The 16,152-nt window shown below is 50.9% G+C and overlaps 1 protein-coding gene across 1 annotated transcript; it reads right to left on the bottom strand.

The window, feature by feature from the left end:
* Positions 1-231: 231 nt before the first annotated feature.
* Pdzk1ip1 (PDZK1 interacting protein 1) lies at positions 232-5,506 on the bottom strand. Its single transcript, XM_041652888.1, has 5 exons — positions 5,463-5,506; positions 5,029-5,201; positions 2,774-2,882; positions 1,082-1,177; positions 232-590 (listed from the first exon to the last, which is right to left on the bottom strand). The coding sequence occupies exons 2-5, from the start codon at positions 5,093-5,095 to the stop codon at positions 518-520; spliced, it is 345 nt and encodes a 114-aa protein (XP_041508822.1). The 5' UTR covers positions 5,096-5,201; positions 5,463-5,506; the 3' UTR covers positions 232-517.
* Positions 5,507-16,152: the final 10,646 nt, after the last annotated feature.

The raw sequence follows: 16,152 nt of genomic DNA on the forward strand, positions 1-16,152 counted from the left end.
GGCCTGGGTTCTGTCTAGTCCATCTCAGCTCCACGGTTTTCTTTCCCATATGCTAGCCCAACACTCTGGAGCCCTGGGGAGGGGAGAGAGCTGGACAGAGTGGGTGGTGTGCTGTAAAGGAAAAATCCAGAAGGTCCAGAGCTTCCTGGGTAATCCATAAATCCAATGGCCATGGGCCCTAGAAGGCAGTGATTGGAAAGAAATGGGCAAGGCCATGCTTGGAGCCTGGAAGCTGGGTCTGAGTCTTTGCCCCAGAAGTATAAAAAGTCTTTATTTCGTAGACATCAGGGCCACTTCCATAGTTGCAGGAGGAGGGAGATGAAAGGTGAGGGCTCCTCAGAATTGGGTGGAAGACCCCAGGGCCACAGTGCATCCTGTGCTCAGTTTGGCTGTGACTCACGAGAGCCGAGAGGGGCAGCTTGTTTCAATAGATCCCTGCAGGGCAGTGATGGGGTGAAGTGCCGGCATCAACTCTGTGTGCCCCATAGCCTGGGGACTGGGGCCATAGAGGAGCTTGTCACATGGGTGTGCTGCGGACCCTGCCCTCTTCCTCCAGAATGTTCTCGAAGGCATTCTTGTGCTCACTGGACCTGGAAAAGGAGGTAGGGCTTATGGAGTCATTGGCTTCCCTTCCCCCATGTCTTTCTCTCTTCACCATCCTACACCAAGGCCTTCTCTCCAGAATTAGCCTCTGGCTCCCAGAGAGGCAGGGGAGCAGAGAGTCCTTCCCCTGAGTGTATCTACACCTGTGTGCCTGCACTGGAGGCTCCTCAGAATCATCCCCACCCAAATGTCTTTCTCCTCGTCTGTGGTTTCTCCTCCTTAGTGGTTTCCCCATTAAGCCTCCCAAGAACTCCCTTCCCACAGAGTCTCCCCCGACTCACCCTTCCACTGACTTCCCTTTCCACATTGAAAACCTTCCCCATAATACCCTTTACCCTTCCCCCTGTCTGAGCCTTCTCCCTGAATCGAACCTTTGTCTCCATGCAGGATACTGTAGCCCTCACAGATCGTTCCTCACCTCACCAGCCCTTCCTCTTTGCTTCACACGCCTTTCCCATCTGCCCCAGTAGCGTCTCACCTAAAACCAGACGCCATTGAAGAGTATCTGCCGTCCATTCCCACCAGGACCCCGTCTGCCTTGCTTCCAACAATCATGACCATGTTCCCAGGCTCCCTGGAAATGAAGTTTGTCAGTCGCTCATCAATGACTGTCCGCTCCGCCCCATCTAAGAAGAGAGTAACCCCAGCTTTCCTCTGGACCCTGCAGACACCAGCTTTCCAGCTTCCTCCTCCTCCTCAGGCCTCACCTCCTCCTGCCTGATCCACCAGGAAAGTGGGGAACACAGGCGGTTGTAAGACACTTGTCCTAAGTCTCAGGTCTCTTTCCACTGCCTCCAAACACACGACCTCAGCCCCATCATAAACCCAACAGGACTCAGAGTATATCCCAAACCTGGAGATGTGGTTAGTGGTCTCAGAAGGCAGATACAGGACTAACAGCATTTCTAGCAATAAGCGCCCATCTTTCACCCCTCAGACTGCCTTTGTGAGGGTCCCTTATACCTACTGAGCTTCAGGTATATGTCTTCAGACATCCCACAGGCACATCATACCAGACATGCCCCCCCACCGAAGTCAACTCAGTTTGTTCTCAATGTCATCTGCTCAGGGCGGGGGCTTCAAGAGTCATCCCTGTACTCCCCCCTCTAGTGCCCCCTACTGCCTCCCTCTGTCAGCTCCCAGCTTCCCTCCCAAGCAGCTCTTAGATTCACCCATCCCTTTCTGAACGGCCTCTGTCCCCTCCAGGTCCAGACTATCCAGCCTCATACTCAGCCTCCTTTTGTCTTTAAACCTGCAGACTGCACATTCTGTGCATTCGCGTGGAACAGCCAGGACTCTCAAGGTCATCTCAACTACTGATCCCAGCTGCATTGCATAAAGCGCCCAGTCTAGATCACTGGTGCTGCCAGGTCCTACTGACCTCCTCGGCCTCACACTGGAACTCCCTGTCCGTCTCCACCCCTGAACTCTTTGCACATACTCTGCAGGCCTTGCAGGGCTGAGGCTGGGTCCCTGGCTATCAGGCCACCTCGGTGAGACCTGGGAAAGATCCCCGTAAGGCCGATGTAGCTTTACCCAGAGGGCTCTTGATCTCTATGCATTCATGCCTGGTACCAGTGCCAGGCCCCAAACTGGAACACCACCCCATCTTCTGACTGACTCCTTGTGTGTCAGGTTTTGGGGTAAACGTGCAGTCGGTGAAACCTTGCTAACCAACCCCCTTTCAACCCCAAGCCAGCTAGGCTGTGTCCCGCACTCTGCACTTTCTTTAGGCTGTGTTTGACTTGAATTGCTTATCCAGTCTGTGCGCCTGTGAGGCTCTTTGCATCACATGTGGCTGACCTTCCAAAAGGATGGGGGCCTTCTATTTCAGGAGGAGGGTCAGTCTCTCATCCCAACCCCCATAGGTGGGAAAAAAAATTGAGACACTGAGGAAAGAAGACATTTCTCCCAAGTTCCTGTGGGGTAGCAGGTGGATGGGGGAATGAGAGAGCCATGAGGTCAACAGACTGTAGGCCTGGGAACCAGACAGGCTGGGAGCTGGTTCTGTCACTAACTCTTCCTGAGAACCTGAGGACCAGTTAGTTTCCCTTCCTCACAGTGACAAGACTTTAACCGGAGCTCCTGAGGTCATCCCTTACTAGAATAAAAGCAACACCCTGAGCACTGAGGGCTTCTCAGCCCCGGGCCTTCTTCACACAGCACTCACGGCTCTTCCTGGCACCAGAAGTGGTTGACAGCAAAGGCGATTGCAACCAGGACCAGGAACACGGCCACAGCAATAAGGCCCTGCATCCAGGGCTGAAGGTTCCCCAGACCTGAAAAAGGAAATGGAGCTGCAGGGACAGGACAGTCTTGGGACTGTGTCAAAGGCCAACAGCCTCTGTAGGGCCAAGAGGGACATCTGAGTGGCTAGAGTAGATGTAAGTTAGGTCTGTCTACTCTCCTAAGTAGGCGAGGGAAGGAAGGGGGCTTAGAGCCTACTAAAGTCCGAAGGAAACCTAAGCAACCAAATAGGGAACACATGTCAGGGTTTGCTCTGAGGCCCTAGCTCCCAGGACCTCCTTCCTGCACACATGCCCCCTTCAGTCACATGCAGGCCCCCTAGGAAGTGCAAGAAAACAGGGACCAAAGGGCAGCTCCAATGACTGGCCTCAGCCCTGTCAGCTGGGAGTGGCCCCTCCTCCTCCCCCGCTGGCCCAGAGCTGCCAGGCTAAGGCTGGCATCCGGCAGATCCAGTTCTTGAGCATAAAGCTTCTTTGGGAAGATTAGGAGGGGTGAGATCTGCCCTGGGCTGCTCAGCCCTGGGCTCGGATGGGGGGCAGGGTAAGAGAGGTAAGATGGCAGGGGATGGTGGGCTCCAGATTGGAGCCTCTTCATCCTCTCCAGCAGCGTGGCCAGGATGCAAAGGTCAGAGAGTAGGTTAAGGTCTAGCCTTGTACCCCTTCTGCTTTTTCACCCGACATCAACCCCAACCCTTAAAACTTCTCAGAAGCCTCTGCCCTCGGGCCACTAGCAGCCCCAAGGAAGACTATTCTCCTCATTAGACCGAGGACCTCACTCTGAGCCTCAAGAAGAGAGAGGACAACAGGAAGCTTGGGAGAGCTTCAGACAAGACACCTGTAAGACTTGAGCCATCCTACGTTATGAGAAGCTGGGCGTCAAAAGGCTTCAGCTTGCCTCATTCCAAGGCCAAAGTCCTTTGAGTCTACTTGGATATCTTCTGCTGCAGAGAAGACTAGCCTAGTCTTAGTACTGTCTCTGAGGCTGGCAGGTGTTAGGAAAAGGGAGGATCCTGGAACTTTCTGGTTGTAGCCATGGCAACACTAGGTTAACAATCCCCGGGTAGCAGAAGATGCACAGTACAATTGCTCTGCAAGGGCCATTGTTTTGGGTTGCCCCCATCCCCACCCTTGCCAAGAAACACTGGCTCAGGTCCATCACTTCTTCTGGCCAATGATGCTCTGGCATTGGGAACAACCCTGGGAGGTCCCTTCCCCACTTCCTTCCTTGGTTCTTACAGCTAACTCCTCCCTCACAAGACACCAGGGACCACAGTCCTCTGCTCCTCCTCTTGTGGCTCTAGGGAGCAAGTGGTAGAGTCAAAGATGGAGAGGGGAATGGTCTGGGGCTGACCCATGTAAGTTACTAGACCTCTCTGGTACTTCAGTTTCTCAGAAGGCCTCTGAGACATAGGATTCAGAGGTGACACAAATATGCATGAGCATCTTCGCCAACCCCGAGACACTGGGTACAAAGCCCTCCCAAACCTCCAACCTGGCAGCAGCTCTGAGAGATGGCAGGGTGAGGTTTACTGAGAATGAATAAAAAGACTAAGACTCAGAGTGGGGCAGTGATTTTCTCAAGGTCACACAGCACAGCAGAAAGAGCTTGGTGAAGAGTACACCCATGGTCTGCTCCGGAGAAAGTGAGAAAAAGGGGGCTTGGGTCATCCAAGAGGCAGAGGCAGGCCATCTCAGTGAGTTCAAGGCCAACCTGGTCTACATTATGAGTTCCAGGACAGCTCAGGTAGAGAGACCCTGCCTCAAAACAAACAACAGCAACAGAAAAAGGACTTAGGCCAAAGCCAAGGACTCGGGACAGCTCCTGTACAACCACTACCCGTCCTGCCAAGAGCAAGCATTTGAGGGTGCCTTCGGACCACTCCCAGCCTCAAGTTCCTAGCCCCTGCCGTCAGTACCCAGTCATCTCTGGGTCCTGCTGTGAGGTTTGGATCTCAACTCCTGTCCCTCACCTAACCACCAGAGCCAACATGTTCCCTGTTCTCCCACTTCACTCTGGAGAAAAACAAATCTCAGAGCCTAAGTCAGAGGAGTGTGTCTGGCCCAGTGCCCCCTCCAAAACACTACGGTATTGCAGGTCACCACCCCGTCCCACCCAGGTCACTGTTTTCCCGACCAGCCCTCTCCTCTCTGCAGCCCAGGTGCTCCTGGCCTGTGCTACCTTGTTGACAGCTGGCAGGTGCCACTGCGGAGAGCAGGCCCAGTATGAGCAGGTTGAGGGCCAACATGGCTGTAGGCAGCTGTAGGGCCTTGGTCCACTGCTGGTGTTTGTACTCCGGGAGCTGCTGGAGGTCTGGAGTGTTCCTATGAGATCAGCTGGGGAGCAGTCAGGCTCTGAAGGAGAGGCACGGGATTGGGTTAGGCAGAAAGGGAGGGAGGGCAGGGAGGAAGAACTGGCAGGCTGGTGAAGAGAAACTGCCCTTCCTCCTTTGGAAATGCGCTGCCAGGCCTGGCTGATGCCCAGCCCAACAAATTGGCGCTTAAGGTACCCGTCAAAAGCCAGTTAAGGAGGTGGGCCTGTGAATTGGGGAAGTAAAGGGAAAGTCCCAGCCCCCTCCAAGATCCACACTACGTCAGAAGTCACCCTCAGCTCACCTTTCCTGGCAGTGGGGCTGGGCTCTCTGGGAAAGGTGTGACACACATTTTCAGTCTGGACTTGAATGGGCTCAGTGAGTGGGTGGGGCGTTTTGGAGGACTGACAGTGAGATTAAGATACTTGCTGGCTGGCTCAAGGAGTCAGAGGAAAAGCACCTTCGTGGCCAAAACCCTCAGGAAAGGCTCACCTGCCTGCTTTCTCCAGGGCTGTCTTACATTCACCTGTTCTGATCCACCACGCCAGACACTGGGTCCCACCCCTGAGATACAACCTCACTTCACAATCCCCAACCCTGACTAATCCTGTTGTTCCCCCACGCCTTTCTCATAGCCGGGTTCCACATTTCCAGTCCCCGGTAACCTGGCAGGAACCAGACAAGATTTGACTTGGTCAGAAGCCTCAACGCTTCAGATCCACCTCCATTCATCAGAGGAGGTTGTGCAGAACAGGCCCAGACTATAACCAGGAGTAGCCACAAGGTAGTTCTTCTGTCCTCAGACATAGACGCCGCAAGCCAGGCCCAGCAGAAGCCCACCCCCTACTCCACAAGACACATAGCATCCACCTGACCTTCCAGACACTAAGAATGACCCAAGTACCTACTGAAGTCTGGGGCTGAAGGTCATTGTGGGCATCATTGCCCCAGCCACCCCAGAATACAGGAGTTGAGATGCTAGAGCAGGATAGACCCACTTCCTAAGGAAGGGAGGGGAAAGGATTTCTTGGCAGTCCCTGTTGCTTGCACTGGTTCCTGAAAGGTCACTGCAAGCAGGTCTTCCCTGTGGTCACTCGGGTAACAGATCTTCTGCTGTCTTGGCTCCAGGGAGGTACTCAGGTACCTTTGAGAAACCCTAGGGCACAGACACATGTCCATCTGTCCTTGAGTACAGAGCATGGAGCCTGTGATCCAGGACCCACACAAGTCTACCATCCTGGCTTGATCGGGTTCAGAAAGGATGAGTTTGGAAATAAGATGGCAAAGAACAGGTGGCCGTGACATTAAACACCGGCAAAGGCACTGTGGATGGTACGGAGCCTGAACTCGGAGGACTTCTGCAGAACTGCTTGTCCTGAGTCACATTTGCCAGCAGGTCCTAGTTCCTGTTCAAAGAGAAAAGAAAAAAATCAAAGGAAAGGAAAGAAAGAAGGAAGGAAATGCTGGCAGATCAAGAGAGGCCCAGAAACCAGGTGGTGGTAGTGCTCGCCTGTAATCCCAGCATTTGGTAGGCAGAGGCAGATGGATATCTGTGAGTTTGAAGTCAGCCTGGTCTAAAAGAGTTAGTTCCAGGACAGGCTCCAAAGCAGCAGAGAAACCCTGCCTCAGGAAGAAGAAAAAAGGGACAGAAAGAAGGCCCAGAGATGACAAAGTTGGTGTCCAGAGACAGGGTCGGAGGCCTGAGCCTGCTTCCTCTGAGTGTCTGCCTACTTTCATGCATGTGAGCCTGTGACCGTGTGACAGTGGGTTCTTCTCCAAGGGGCCGTAGGGGAACTCTTCATGGGCTTGAGCGACACCATCCGTACATGTGTAACCTGTTTTTAACATGGCCTGAGGATTTCAGGAGCACTCAGGAGGAGGCATGACAGGCATTAATGAACAACCAGGGAACCGCTGGTTGGAATGAAAGGAATGGGGCGGAATTTAACAAATATCCACCAGGCCTTCCTCAGTGGTGTAAAGCAGGGGGCAGGGGACCAAGGTCAAATCCTCATCTGAGAAAATGAAAAGGTTATTGTAGACGGGAGAGGCAGACTTAGGGATGCAGGTCCTGTCACCACTGACTGAGCTGCTTTAGATGGGGCTTTGAACAGGGCTTGGGAGGTGGAAAAACCAGGGAGGGTGTGGGCACGTGACTAGCTGGAGAGGAGAGTGAGTGACTCTCAGGTTAAGTTTCTGAATTGGGCAACTGAGTGGGTGGCAGTGTCTCAAGGTGGGACACGTGACTTCCCCAGGATGCAGTGTGTGTGTGTGTGTGTGTGTGTGTGTGTGTGTTGAATTGAGAGATCAAACACAGGTGTTTCAAAGAAAAAGGGGGCAAAATGAAGCAGGAAAGTGAAATCCCGAAATAGAGGGATACTCCAGCAGCCGAGGGCAGAGAGATCCAAAGAGAGGTGTGCAGAGAGGTTTCTGTGGTGGTACCCACTCACTAGCTTATACCCTCAGGGAATACCCCAGCCTCTGGTACCAGCATGGGAGACCCAGTCTCGTTCCCTAAGCACCCCAACTTCCCTGAAACCCCAGCAGAAAGCAGAGACTCCCAGAACTATACTTTGGGCACAGTAAGGGATGATGAGTAGAAAGGACATCAGGTGACCAAGGGAAGGAAACAGCTCCCAGGTCAAAGTCCCAGGCTTTAAAAGCAAAAACAAGTTGTTCCGGAAAGCGGGTGGAGGGATGGGGGTGGAGGGGACTCTTGGCTTTAAGGCTAGGTCCCTGATCCCTGGAAGTTCTCACTCAGGGAAAGGCTTGTCTCCCTAGGCTTATGAACAACATCCCTGTTTCCAAGGTAACAAAGGGGTTCCTGGTTGTCTGGCTGAATCTCAAAGTTTGGGTGGGTCTCAGCAGCTCTTACGGCTCGACCCTGGATCCTCACCTCGGGCAGCTGTTCCATCCCGCACTCGGTTCCCCCCTCCTGTTTCTTGCCCAGCTCTCATCTGTAATCATCTGGCCCCTAGATGAACCTTCCACCATCTAGAACTGGCTTATCCTCAAGAGCGCTAGTTTCCCACATCCCTCCCTCCTTTCTGTCCTCCCTCCAACATCTTTCCTGCCATTCTACCTACTGCCAGGAGGTGGCACTGTGTAGCTCCAATCCCAGGCTGTGGTACTGGCCGCACAGTTCACAATGGAAGATTAAAGAGCTTCCCTCTCTCTAGCCGCCCTGACTCCCATCCTTTTTCAAGGGTGGAATACAGGAAGGGAAAATGAACACTGACATATAACCAGTCAGTGGAGATGGAGACGGTGGCATGTGTACCTAGAGTTCTGATGTAACAGAAAGTGACTGAATCATCAAGGAAGGCTTCCTGCTGGTGATGCTCTGGCGTGGGGCGGTATAAGACAACGCAGAAAGATATGATGGAGACGGCCATACACCTAGAGTTCAGACTGAGAAAAAGCCGGGTGACACATTCAAGAACGGTGTTTGAGTTTGTTCGTTTTTGCTGCTGTTTTCCCCCTGTGGTACTAAGAATTGAATCGAGGGCCTAGTCCATGCTAAGTAAGCACTGTGCTACATTCCCAGCCCTCGAGGTGGACGGATGTTCAGCATACAAAGGTAAAAGTCCTCTTCACTCATCCTTGTGATATCCTTCCTGTTAATCTTTGCTGAAAGCCTGAACATTCCTGGAGACTGTCTCATTTTGGCCTCTCCTGGTCCATAAAATAATGTTCAAACTTCTGCCCAGGTGTCTGCCTGAGGGGCAGGGCAGTCAACCCTCCTCTTCATCCTCGCCTGGCCCAGGGTCTCCTGTCCCTTGACCTGATCCACACAGTACATAGTCCTCTGCCTGGAGTGCTCTCTTCAAGTCCCTCCTAGCAAAGTGGCCTCCCAAGTCTTGCTTTAGAGGTCGCTTTCTCCAGGAAGACTTCTTTGACGTCCGTCCCCTCCCCTCACCTTCCCCGGAGTCTTCTCTACTCCTCTGTTCACGGCTATTCTCACAAACTGAAATGCCATATGGTTGACATGTTTGTGCACCTATCGCCTGCAAGGACAGATCTCTCTCTCTCTCTCTCTCTCTCTCTCTCTCTCTCTCTCTCTCTCTCTCACACACACACACACACACACACACACACACACATACACACACTTTTATTTTGTTACCTCCAGCACACAGCATGAGCACAATGCCTACACCACATACTCACATACATTTTATGATATTAAATCAGAATATACAGTGCCTGGTCTGACAGGGTAGAAGGTAAAAGGAAGTGAGTGGAGGGATAGCGTGACTAGCTACAGGTGGGCCCTTTGTCTTCCGCTACTGCTAGCTCTAGGACAGTGGCCCCAGAATCTCTGTGGATAAGTGAGGGCACTTGGAGCTGTCCAGCCCTAAGGAGAGAATGTTTCCGAGGGAACTGAACTATGCCTATAGAAGTACCAAGGAAGGCAAAAGACCATGTCACCCACAGTCACCCATGAGGGTGTCTACAGAGGGCTAAGCTAGACTGGTTGGGGAATGGAGGCTCCTCTCCACGCTCAGAGCATTTCACTAACTTGGCTGCCTGCTGTTAACACTCCCTAAGGCTTGTGAACTTGGGCAGGGGGTACCACATCTGGCTTTTCACTAACCTGTAAATGTTGCAAGTTTCTTCCATTCGAAATAAAGACTGCAAACCACAGTCCTCAGATGCTGTCCTATCACGCCCAGCCGCTGTGGGTATTTGACGTATTTATTATTTGTGTTTATCAGTAGGTAACCATAGTAGTCAATGAAGCTTCCACAAATCCGGTCAAATGCATTTTTAAAGGTACACTTAAATTACTGTATCACAAACGTACCTTTAACATTTTGATAACTCTGTTTCAATACACTTTGCTTGCTGTTCAGTGATGTACATTTTATTAGATGCTTCTGAAAACATTTCATGGAGAAAGAGACCACAGGGAGCTAGCAAGATGGCTCCTTGGGTGCTGTACTTGCTGTCCAAGCCTGACGACCTGGGTTCCATGCCTGAAACCCATATAAAGGTAGGAGAGAACCATCTCCACAAAGTTGGCCTTTGACCTCCATATGTGCACTATGGTTTGCTCACCTCCAAATACACACCATGCACATGCACACCCCCCACACGCACACAAATAATAATAAATAATAATATGTAGACGAAAGAAGCGGTAGGCTTTCTTGAACCATGGCACAAAAGAGTTAAGGAGTCCTGACTCTTTGGTGAATCTGCTGCAGGTCTATTCGAGGCCATGCCATGTGATCTCAAGATCAGACTTGGAGAAAGGCTGGTGACTCTCTGGACAGAGGTTATCTGGTACCCAGAGGGAGCTATGATCCGGGCAGACAAGTACTTGGCCTCACAGGTGATCCCAAAGCTAGGAACTGAAAGAAGCAAAGGGTACAAAGCCCAGAACATGCAGAGCCAAGGAATGCACTGGCGGCTGCTTCTGAGTCCTAGGAGACCCCAGTGGGCCAGGGAGATTTATGGTGAGGACCCCCCAGAAGAGAAGATCAATCACATCCTCCTATTGCCTCCTCACCCAACCCAGAAAGTAAGGAGGGGGCCAGACCAGGATCCTCCTGCCAGCAGAAGACCCAGGGCCAAATCTTTCCCAATGGCTTCTGCACAGTTCTGCTGCCCATCAGGGCTCCAGGCCAGCAGGGAACCAAACCGGGAAACAAGCTTCTAGAATTAGCCTCTCCTGACCTACAGGCTCACCCTGAATGATGCCATCTTGCTCCTAGTTTTTCAGCTGAGGAAAATATGACCCTGAAAGATTCCAAGTGAGTGCCACATAGTCGATTAGGAGTGATAGGACCAATCCCTGGCAGTTCTTTATACAGCCCAGGGCTCAGTGCCTCTCCCCAGCCCTGACTTATTGATCACTTTGCCCAATTTCACCCCAGTATGCTTTCATGTATTCATTCACTCCATGTTTGCTGCCAGCTAGAGGACCGGAAATACCATCATGAGCAAGCAGAGCTTAATATGTGTAGCTATGAAACTGTATCACACCAGCTGGGCACAGCACTGTCTGCTATAGTCCAGCACATGGGACACTGAGGCAGGAGGATCATTGCAAGTTCAGGCTACATAGTGAATTCTATGTCTGTTTGAACTACACAGGGAGACCTTATTCCAAAAAAGAGGGGGCAGCTGGAGAGATTGCTCAGGGGTCAAAAGTGTGTACTACTTTTGAAAAGACCTGAGTTTAGTTCCTAGCATCCATATCAGGTGGCTCCCAACCACCTGTCACTCTAGCCCCGGGAGACCTGACACTTACAGCCCTGCAGGCACCTGTACTCACATGCACCACACACACACACACACACACACACACACACACACACTTGAAATTAAAATCAATCTTTTATTAAAGGTTACAGTCTTACTAAATGTCTCGAAGCAGGTGTTTGGGCACTGTGTCCCATCTAATATGGAAGATCAGGAAAAGATAACAGGATGTGTAACATTCATTCAACAAGTGTTTATCCAGGGCCTTATGGCAGCATTCAATATAACGAGTCAAACATTTTTTTCTGCACCTTTGGAGTTGATGCTTTGTAGGTTCTGCCAGGAAGCAAGCACACAAAGTCCGACGGAGCTGAGGTTTGGCTATGAAGTATCTGCCCATGGGCCCCTGTGTTGCCAGCCAGGGGACTTTGGGGAGAGTTTGATCCTGAGGTCTCAGATAATGAGTGGATTGATTGATTGATCCCTCCATGGTCTCAGAGTAACATTTCAGGAGGCAGAAGGACGTGCGATCTGTTTGGATGAAGGAGGTCTCTGGGAGCACACCTACAAAGAAATAGTCATTTTGTCTCTTGCCCCTCCCTCTTTATCCCTATATATCCCATGTCCTCCCTCCATCTTCCTCTCTATCTCCCTCTCTCTTCTCTTTTTCTCTCCTCTCTCTCTCTCTCTCTCTCTCTCTCTCTCACACACACACACACACACACACACACACATACATGTATAAAATCATCAAAGATTCTAAGTATTAACTTTAAGGATAGTTTGAATTTTCTAAAGATACTAGGAAACTGAGGAGGAGTATCTTGAAAACAAAAACAAAGGAGGGAGGGAGGGAAGGAAGTCAGGGAGGCCGGAAGGAAGGGGGCCTATAAGGCTTGTAGATGACATTGCAATAGTGTTGAAGGGCTATAGAGGGCCTGGAGAAGATGGCTCAGTGGCTAAGAGTGCTGGTTTCTCTTTAAAACCATCTCGGTTCAATTCCCAGAACACATCTTTAACTCCTGTACCAGGGGATTCAACACCTTCTATCCTCCACAGGCATTGACCACGCATCCCACATACAGACATACAGGCTAAACACACACACACACACACACACACACACACACATAAAATAAAAATAAATAGCCAGGTGGTGGTGGTGATGCACACCTTTCATCCCAGCACTCAGGAGGCAGAGGCAGGTGGATCTCTGGGATCTCTGTGAGCTCAAGGCCAGCCTGGTTTACAAGAGCTAGTTCCAGGACAGCAGGACTGTTACACAGAGAACCCTGTCTTGAAAAATTCAAAAATAAATAAATATAAAAATAAATATTTTTAATGGGTTTGAGAGCTTGAGTTCTGAAATGTGGCCAATGCAAACTGAAACCCCAACTTTGCTTTTCTCTGGTGGTGACAACAGCAAGGCCCTTACATCTTGAGTGAGTTTATCCATCCGTACAAAGGGATAGTATCAGCTGCTTCCCCTTGAGCTTGTAGAGAGACTGAGAGGAGATTAATGAAAAGCACCTGACTGGTGCCAGTAGGAGCAGGAGTGATGGCTACTGATGGGCATGCTTGTCCGCTGTGTCATAGCCCACCCAGAAGTGATGCCTCCAAGCCTGGACCACTCTCCCAACTGGCATCTCAGAAGTAAGATGTCACCTGGTGGTGTGTGCCTTTAATCCCAGGGAGTCTTTGTGAGTTTGAGGCCAGCTTGGGCTATTTGGTGAGCTACATGGTGAGACCTAGCTCAAAAGAAAGAGTAAGATGTCCAAATTGAGCTCCTGAGCTCAAACCACTGAACATTTCCCCTCCACAGGTTCCCCTTGACATATGGCATCCCACCCTCCCTGTGGTTGCCTTTCACTTTCTCTCTGACACTCTCCACACCGAGCTGCCAGTGAATCCTCTTGACTCTTTCTAAACAATCTATCCTGAGCCCCGTCCCCTCCCTTTCCAGGTTTACTTCAAGTTCCCTATTGTAAGCTGTGGCTTCCCATGGCCTGGTCTCCTCACTCCCTGTCTGTTCTCAGCGTGTCAGACAGAAATTCAAGCTAAACCTTAATTTGTGAGCTAGTCAAAACACAAAAGCCCTAGCCGTCAGGATGGCCTAGCTTCTCTACGTGATGTCTCTAACCTGTCCCCTGCTCCCTCTTCCCTTACTCCAGCCACACCTGCCCCCTGCTGGCCCTGGCCACAGCAGGCCCACTTGGACCTCAGGGCCTTCGTACTCCCTGTGCTCTCCCTGTGATAGCTACTCTCTCCCAGTCGTCTTCACAACTTTCTCCTCATCTCCCTTGGGTCTTGACTCTAAGATCACCTAACCCCTGAGGCTTTCCAGTTCAGACCTTTGAATCCCTGCAAATTCAGCTCTATAAACCCCACCTATTTCCTTTTCTAGTTTTATTTTGCTCTTTGGCATTATCCCCCTGGAATCCACCATTTATTTAATTTATCTCCTGTTCTCCATTTTTTTTCTATCAGGAAAATTCCATATTCACTGTTCTATTTCTGGCCTGGCGTGTGGGAGGAACTGGGCAATAGGAGCCATCTTTTAAAAGTGGCAGCTCAAGGGTGATATTGGAGCAGTGAGCCTGGAGCCCTTCCACTCACACCAGACTGTGCTTATCTCTCTCCCAGTCTCTAGACAAATCACAGAGAGGGGCACAGGTATGGGCGCAAACACCAGACTCTATCCTGATGGAGATGGAGCTAGGGAAAAGCCAACGAAGGGAATACCTTTGTGCAGGGACTTTTCATCTTCTCTATGGCATGGGCCTCTTGAGCAGTGTGGTGCAGTCTATGTAGTTTTTTAAAATGAATGTCTTAAATACATAAAATAAAAAAATAGAATTATCATAAAAACCAACGAAACAAAAATACAACTTAAGGTATGTTAAAAATATTATATTATGGAAGCTGGACATAGTAGCACACACCTACAATCCCAGCACCTAGAAAGCCAAGCAGGAGGGTCACAAGTTTGAGCCTAGCCTAAACTAACTCTCTCTCTCTCTCTCTCTCTCTCTCTCTCTCATAATAATAATAAAAGTGATTAGTGATAATTATGATTATTAGTGATAATGATAATAATGATAGTGATAATAATAATTGCCATAAGTTTAAGGTGAGAATGACCATAGATAACATACCAATGTGATCTACCACAACTGGAGAATGATTCCATTGGTGACAAGAAGTCCCAGATGCTGGTGGTTCTACTATGATTCTCTCTCTCTCTCTCTCTCTCTCTCTCTCTCCTCTCTATGCACCCTCTCTCTCAGATGGAAAGTCGTCTCAGTCAAAGCCATTAAAAACAAGATGTAATATTTTTCCCCTTCGTGTCCATGTTCTTTCTGAATTCTCTCCAACATCTTGGGTATCTATGGGCCCAGGTTTGAGGGGGCTGCTTTGAAAATAATCAAACCATTCACCCTTTTGCATCAGTCACACATCCCTAAAACACTGGTTTATTGTGCACTCTGCTTGGAGATTGGTGAGAGTTTTCACATGCGATGAGACTACTACTCTGTGCAGGGAAGTACCTGCCCCTGGAGATCTGAGCCCCAGTAGCCCACCAACAGTGGGGAAAGGAGGCAGGACATACTTAGTCACCCAGGACATAGCTTAAAAGATGCTGGGAGTTCGGGAAGAAGCAAGGGGGAGGGAGGACAGATCATCAGAGACACTCTAACCAGAGCCTACCATTGTTGCTGGTGATAGGGTATTATCTTGAGTACAGCAAAGGTGTAGCCTGGAAAGGAAAGAAAAAAAAAAAAAACAGAGGGGAGAGCAGGGAGCAGTGTTTCTCTACGTTGATCTTGGGGTGTTTCTCTAGGCCACTGCCTGGAAAGTGCAGGGACTCCCCAGGACCTGTTTGTTTCTCTTCCTCCCCCACCTCTGTCCACACTCCAGAGCTCTGAGTGCCATCAATGTGAGTGATGGCGGCTAATCGGGTGTACTTGGGTCTGTGGAGGGCCCCTTGTCTCTCTCTGAGGACTCTCCAGCAAAGACAAGAGCAGGACAAAGGCTCCCCTCCCCCTGGCCCGGGACTGCCCTCATTAGCATCATGGGAGCCTGCCAGCAGGCAAGCTCCATGCTTCCCGCAGCTCAGCGCAGCGCAGCCAGGCAACTGGACAGGCCAGCGCCTTTGGCACAGCCCCAACCCGGCAGATGTGGACCCTGAAGGGCCTACAGCCAACCCGAATACCCCCACCCAAATACCCAAAAAAAAGGCAAGGCAAGCAGCCACTGCCTTGTCCTGCCTGCTGTCTGCGTGCACAGGATCTCCGTTTGCATTGTCACACCCGCAGCCAACGGCAAGAGAGGGGGAGACGCATATAGTCCCCAAAAGGAGACACCTGTCTCCAGGAGCTAAACACTGGAGACTGTAACGCTACCTCTGTCTAGACTTGCGGGGCACAATCGCAGCAGCACGGCTAGGCAGTCTTAATGTTGAGACCGCAGCTTTAGGGCAGTGGCAGACAATAGAACGGACTGCTAGCGCGCCAGCCATGCAAGTACCCCGCAGTTCTTAGCGTGGTAAGGCAGGTAACCACCGCAGAGCTACAAAGTCCCAGACGGGGTCCTCAGAGATATTGACTGGGGGCTTGGGGATGGGAGTGCCTGTAGCTATCTGGATCCCACCTATTCAGGGGTAACAGAGTGGGGAGGGGGGTGAGAGTGATGGGCAAGCCTGATAGCCCATTGAATGCGTGGCGCCCAGGGAATTGCTAGAGAGAGGGGCGGGAGCGCTGAGAAACAAGCCTGCCTTAGCCTGT

The sequence above is a fragment of the Microtus oregoni genome, unplaced genomic scaffold (genome assembly GCF_018167655.1).
Source record: "Microtus oregoni isolate MIOR12 unplaced genomic scaffold, Mior012 000005F_ref0000423, whole genome shotgun sequence".
In the NCBI taxonomy this organism is placed as follows: Eukaryota; Metazoa; Chordata; class Mammalia; order Rodentia; family Cricetidae; genus Microtus; species Microtus oregoni.